The following is a 6,822-nucleotide window of genomic DNA, read 5'->3' as shown; positions in this document are numbered from 1 at the left end:
AAAGGCATATAGCCTAGGTGGCATAGGAAAGGAAAGGCAACAGCAAGTGTGTCACCTCCTCACAAACCCTACCAGGCCACAGGCTTTCAAGATTGGGAGGGGGACATGCCTCCTTCCACCCTTGCAAGGTATCTTCTTCCAGTGTTGATGGGTATCAGGGTTTATACCTCACATCCTGTACAACAGAAGGGATTTGGGGTTCTGTGGGGTGGACTTATTAGAATCTGGAAGACCCCTTTAAAATAACACTGGCCCCCAGGTGAATAAGGAGCACATATTAAAAAAATAGTAAATAAAAACACCCACACCAAAGAAAAGTCTGTTAAACCCCCCCAAAAAAAGAATGTCCCCGCAATCTAAATTCAGTGTCAAATTCAAATTCTTCATGATGAGCACCGCACCAATGATGTATAGACCTACCGATGCAATGACCCACTGCAAATGACAGATCCCAGGCACTGCTACAACATAGTCAGCAGCACTAGGGAACCTGGGTGATGCCTTTCGTCAAATATGGTCTTGTATACAATTTCAAAGAGAACTCAGCGGGGATTTGATACCACAACTAAATGACAGACTTCCACTACATCAGCTTGATTCAGATGGGCAAACTGGCCATATATTTTAGTTATGGGTAGATGTTTGTCTATTAAATCACTTGTTTATTGTCTCTTGGGTTCTTATGCAAGGAGATCCCCATGCCAACAGTTCTGGCTCTACCTCCAAGCCAAGCAAGGGGAGTCTCATTCAATAGCAGCAGTCTTCATAGTTAACAATACTGGAACAATCCATCATTAAGACTAAAGCCTTGTACACAAGATCAGAAAGTCATACAAAAATATTGCTTTTGAAGCGATCGTGCAATATTCTGATCATTAGTACATAACTTTCGACAGCTGATCACAACAGTTCATCCTTAATTATCTGAAGGGAAACACACAAACATTTTTCTTGTTCTATACCAGATCAACAATTTTTGTTTAATAAGTACAGTTTTTGTCTAAAAATACAATACATTACATCACTTCTGAAATTCTATTCTGTCATACAAGAATTTACGTAAGTTGAGGAACCTCTTCATTTTCGATGCGGAGACTTGCATGCAAAAAAACAAACAAAAAACGGACGATCATTCATCCGATATTCTCATCGTGTGTACGATGCTTAAGCCTGTCTTGTAATGTCAGCAGTATGTAAGGGGACAGATGTACAGTACAAAGATTTGAATGCACCTTTTTACCCACACAGTTTTTAGATGGGCTGACAAATGAAATGTTCAATTATAACTAGACTCAAGAACATAAATGTTATATAAATCCCTGAGTCTAGATATTACCAGTCCCTAAATATGGTGGTGCCATTGGGTTGCTTTTTTGAAGGCTAAGTATACTTTCTTCAACAACAGGTAATTGTTGATCCTACCAGAAGTCCAGTGTCCAAATAACATCCTGTGGACTGAACTGAAATCTCAAACAATGTTATCAGGTTTCTCAGCTATCTATTGTGTACTACAAAGCAATACCCTTAGTTTGATGAGTATTTGTAGAACAAGTCAGGAAAGCAGCCTAGGGTGACAACATAGCTCAGCTCCTTCATAGATACAGTGAGTAGTCAACCCTAGGATAGGAAGTGTGCTATCTGCAGGGTCACCAGGTGAAAATAAAGGGAAAAAAACAATTTCATCACCATATCTAAGGACTGGTAAAAGAAATGTATTACTTTTTTTTGTGGGGGGATTTACTTTATCTGCTTCATTTGTTCATTCTAAAGACAAGATTAGTTTTTGCCATAAACTAATAAAACATTTCATGGTTTTGTATATTATTAAAAGTTTACCATTTTGAGCAGCAACATTATATTTAAATTTCATCTTTTGTTTTCGCTTCATTGATATTAATTGCCATGTATGGTGATGTTAGCAAATATGCATCATTGTGAATACTTTTCACAAAACTACTGTCTTCTATATTTTGGGAAACAAATACATTATATTTGCAAGCAATACACATGTACAGACATCATCCCTGAGAACTTTAGCTAAATTAGGATTAGGAAACATTACACTGTAACTCTTATAAGAAATGTATAATCTATATTGCTATGTGTTAACCCTGATCATGGGGGTTTATGTGCTCTGTCTAACCTAAATAATTTAATGTGTGTGTGTGTGTGTGTGTGTATATATATATATATATCAAATTGTGCTCTGTCCGGAAAAAGGTGAACCCTCCCGAGTGATTGATGAGGGTGGACATACCCACTTCCCAACATATTGAGAAATACTTTTTCTATTAGATCTGATTGAAGTAAGTCTGAAGTAAGTTGCTTCCTGTAAACCCAGGAGAAGCACATCCTTGTATTCTCCAATTCAACAGTCACAGTAAGCTTTCAGCTTTGAGCTGAACTCCCTGGTCCCTCAAGAATGCATTATGATATCTTCAGCCCCTTTTTGTAATGGTTTCTCCATAGGAAAATATGTAGGTTCAACTAAAGTGGGGCAAGGAAGTTCAGATGACAGAAGAAACATAAGTGGTGGGAGATAACCTGGTAGGTTTAGAGATAGCAGTAATACTCTAATGGAGGAACAAAACCTTGAATCATGGTTTGAATTGCTAGTAGTAGTTTTTCACATTCACCCAGACTTGTCTAGTAATCCTTTCATCAACCATCCCAGGGGCTGAATTGAGTGTTGGGAACATATCCCAGGACTTATAACTACATGGGCAACTAGGTTATAAGATTGCCCTACACAAAAACACATTTACTCAAGGAAAATATTATGTATATTCTAAAACCTAACATTTTCACAGATCTGAACATTTGGGCTTTCCATTAAACTGGGATACAAAATACGTCTGAATTCTTGTTGTACTGCTGTAAGGTAAAGCTACATCGTCATGCGACCAATCCACACATGACTTGAGTGATGCGCCTGTATAACATAAGGGAAAAATTGTGCTTTAATCCCACTTCACCAACCTTTATACCGCATACAGTTTATTATTGCTACATTAATGTGATATTAGTGTTCCTAGCAGCTTGCTAAAAACAAGTTAAAACTGATTTACAATGAGGAGCACTGTAAAAGAAGTGTTCAGAGGCCTATTAAATTCATTTTTGCTGTAATAAGGCTACATTTAAACAGAGTCTTAATTTTCCAGTGTAGGATACAAATCAAGTGTGATTCCCACCTGATCAATGAAATAAAAGCACTGGCTTTCACTCGTACACATTAGGACATTTTTGTATTCTCCCCTTGAAGCCTTTACGGAATAATCCTTTATTTTGCATCTCATTTTCTATAATTTCTATCTTTTGAAATGGTGCAAGTGTATACTAATAAATTGAATAAACATTTCAAATTAAAAGGTACCAGTGTCTTTGCTGAGGTTTTTATGCTCTTTAAAGCAACACAAAAGTATTATATTTTAGCTTCCATGAATATTTTCCGTAAATGCAATTGCATAGCAGTGCTCTTTGCAGCATGTGTAAGGGGTCATATCACAGCCAGTAATATACAAAAAGTTGCATCCCTCACAGTGGGAAAGTTCACAAAGTGCTGACACAAGTTTTAGATAATCTATACTGTATATACTACATTTGTACGTATACGTAAGAAGGTTCTGTGGAACCCAAAGGAGAAGAAAGTCTTTCCTTTTCTTGTTTTCTGCCATGTTTCTGCTGAACACACATTCATTTGTACAGACTGGTATACAGGTAGGTTCATTATTGTGTTGCATGAAACATTGTGCATCCACTGTACCACGTTTTCCTATCCCAGCCTAGACAGCACAAGTGTCAGAACACCCTATATGATCAAAATTTTCCATACTTCTAACCATCACATCCATTTGAGCTTGATGGACATTTATACAGAGTTGCCTCCATCCTTTGTCACTATAACAGTCCCCCCTCTTCTGTAAAGGCTGTCTACAAGATTTTGAAGGTATTTTGTGCCCATTCTGCCATGAGAGCATTTGGGAGGTTAGGTACTTATGCTGTATGACAAGAGCTGGCTTAAAGTTTTTGTTACAAATCATTTAAAAGGTGTTCAATTGGGGATGAGGTCATAGTTTTGTGCAGACCATTTGAGTTCCGCGCCACACTCATCAAATTATGTCTTTTTGGACCTGCTTTTGTGCACATGGGTACAATCATGCTGAAACAAAAAAGGGTCTCACCCAAACTGTTGCCAAAAATTTGGAAGAGCACCATTGTCTAAAATATTTAGGGAACGATTTATTGAAACTAGAGTAGGCGGAATCTGGAGCAGCTATATATGGCAATCAACCAGCTTCTATATTCGGATTTTTCAGTTAAAGCGGAGATCCACTCAAAAGGGGAAATTCCACTTTAAGACATCCTCCCCCCTCCTCTTCCTAACTTGGCGTGTAATTTTCGAGGAGGGGGGTGGGCAGATAGCTAGTTTTGAGAGGTACCCGCTCCCGCTTAGATTGCCTAAGATATCCAAGCGGAAGCTCTCCTCCCACCCTCCCTCTCCACACTCTTCTGGAACACTTGACAGGTCCCAGAAGACTCTGGACCATTCACAAAGTGCAGGGCAACTTGCACATCCACAGTGGTCACCCGGCTGTGAACCAAATGCTGCACAGCCAGCTGCCCACAGTTAGGATGCTGGTGCTGGGAACCCAAAGGCTAGTGAAGAAGTAGCCCTGTTGAAGGTGCCACTGGATCACTTGGACACATAAGTGTCCAATTATTAAAAGTCAGCAGCTGTAGGATTTGTTGCTGCTGACCTTTAATTTTTTTTTTTACAGACTGAACCACTGCTTTAAGCTTTGAAAGTTGATTTTGTGCCATGCACAGCCCCCCCCCCCCCCTTACAATACCACCTTTTGTATGCTGTAGAATTACCGGTACAACATACTGGTGGCAATGTACTGTTGACCATATACATACTCTTAGCTACATAATGTACTATTGGAGCATACACACAAAATATCTATTGGCGTACCCTGTGTCACATGGTAGTCATCACTATATTCTGTTGTCAGCAAGCATTATTATTATGTTTCATTACAGAAGGATAAAAACAATTGTCCTTGGAATATCCAGTACTAAGTTATGGAGAATAAACTAGCACTGAGTGATTGCCACTATCCAGAACAGCAATGGAGCCATCCTCTATCACCGCAATTGCTACTGGGTATGAGAGGCCACTGGCAACAACATACTTTAAGGCATTGCCTTCCTCCAATTTGTTCAAGCAAATGACACATCTGTTATTTACATCTGCTACTAAAATATTTCCCTCTTGATCGAAGGCTACTCCAGATGTGTGCACATCTAAGGGCAGGAAAAAGCTTAAACTAAAACTATCAATTTGTTTTAAGATCTTCATCTTATTATTTAAAATCTTAATTCGAGTACTGGAAGAATTTTTGTTGTCTTTTGCCAGGTGTTCAACCACAATAACTGATCCATTTGCTTGGCAGATGGCAATTTCCTTGGGCTGGCTCAAATACAAACATATGTTAACAATTTTCTTGATACCACCTTGGCTGAAGTTGGCAGCTACCAGAACAAGACTGTTGGCATTAGTGTCAGAGACGATGACTTCATTTTCAGCATTTATGGCTAAGCCCCAAGGCAAGAGGAAAGGTTTTTTAACAATCAAAGTACATTTTCCAGCTTGACTGTACACCTTTAGTGAATGATCACCTGCATCTGTCACTGCAACAAATCCATCCAATGTGACCGCCACACTGATTGCATACACTAGGCCATTTTCTGAACTGGATTTCTCTCCCATTTCGTGAACTAAATTTCCATTTTTTGTGAATCTTGAAAGCCTTTTTTTGCCATCATGTGCCACAAGCAAGCATCCGGTGCTGTAACAGAATGCAGTACCAGTAGGGTTGAAAAGCACACCCCAACCACCAAAAGACGTGCTGAGCTTAAAACTTGCAGATTTCAGTCTTGCTACTTGATTACTTTTACAATCTGTAAATCGTCTTTCTGGGTGATCAGGGACCACGCGCCCTATGATTTCCAAGAGGTGTAGGACAGGGAGGCACACACTGGTCTCAGACTTCCTGCAACCTCTGCGGCAGAAGGGACATTCTAGCTTTGAGTTTCCAGGGTTGCAGAGTGATGAAACACAATCCTGACACATGATGTGACCACAAGGAAGGTTCCTAGGCCTATTCCTTTGCTGATGACTGTATTTCTCAAAACAAACCTTGCATTCAAGTAAGTTCATTTCAGTTTCATCCAAAAAATCCTTCATAGTCCTGATTTCTTTCTGTGATGGGGATGACATTGCTTGTAGCTGTAATCCTTCACAATAATACCAAAAGCTGATCACACTGCAGCATGTCACATGACCTGGTGGTCTGAAATAGTCAGCACTACTATTATACGCACAATGAGAAAGCACTTTCAATGGCTTGTCATACCATGCCACCTATTGGTCTGAAATATATCTACAGCTTTTGTAAAAGGAAAGATGTCTTTTCTATGAATTTTTCCAACACAGGCTTTTTGAGACACACCAAAATCATGCAAAATCAGAAAAAAAATTACTTGATTTGCAACAATGTACAGTGGGGCAAAAAAGTATTTAGTCAGCCACCAATTGTGCAAGTTCTCCCACTTAAAAAGATGAGAGAGGCCTGTAATTGGCATCATAGGTAGACCTCAACTATGAGAGACAAAATAAGAAAACAAATCCAGACAATCACATTGGCTGATTTGGAAAGAATTTATTTGCAAATTATGGTGGAAAATAAGTATTTGGTGAATATCAAAAGTTCATCTCAATACTTTGTTATATATTCTTTGTTGGCAATGACAGAGGTC

At 39.0% G+C, this 6,822-nt stretch overlaps 1 protein-coding gene across 1 annotated transcript; it reads right to left on the bottom strand.

Annotated features, from left to right (window-relative positions):
- Positions 1 to 945: 945 nt before the first annotated feature.
- On the bottom strand, positions 946 to 6,346 carry NHLRC1 (NHL repeat containing E3 ubiquitin protein ligase 1). Its single transcript, XM_089682271.1, has one exon. The coding sequence runs from the start codon at positions 6,281 to 6,283 to the stop codon at positions 5,084 to 5,086; it is 1,200 nt and encodes a 399-aa protein (XP_089538397.1). The 5' UTR covers positions 6,284 to 6,346; the 3' UTR covers positions 946 to 5,083.
- Positions 6,347 to 6,822: the final 476 nt, after the last annotated feature.

Source organism: Staurois parvus, unplaced genomic scaffold (genome assembly GCF_062004578.1).
Source record: "Staurois parvus isolate SC_StPar_1 unplaced genomic scaffold, SC_StPar_1.0 ptg000287l, whole genome shotgun sequence".
Classification (NCBI taxonomy): Eukaryota; Metazoa; Chordata; class Amphibia; order Anura; family Ranidae; genus Staurois; species Staurois parvus.
This window is presented reverse-complemented; position numbering and strand designations above follow the sequence as displayed.

What these genes read in the sequence shown, in the direction of transcription:
- NHLRC1 (XM_089682271.1), bottom strand. Translation starts at nt 6,283, where the DNA reads ATGTCATCCCCATCACAGAAAGAAATCAGGACTATGAAGGATTTTTTG.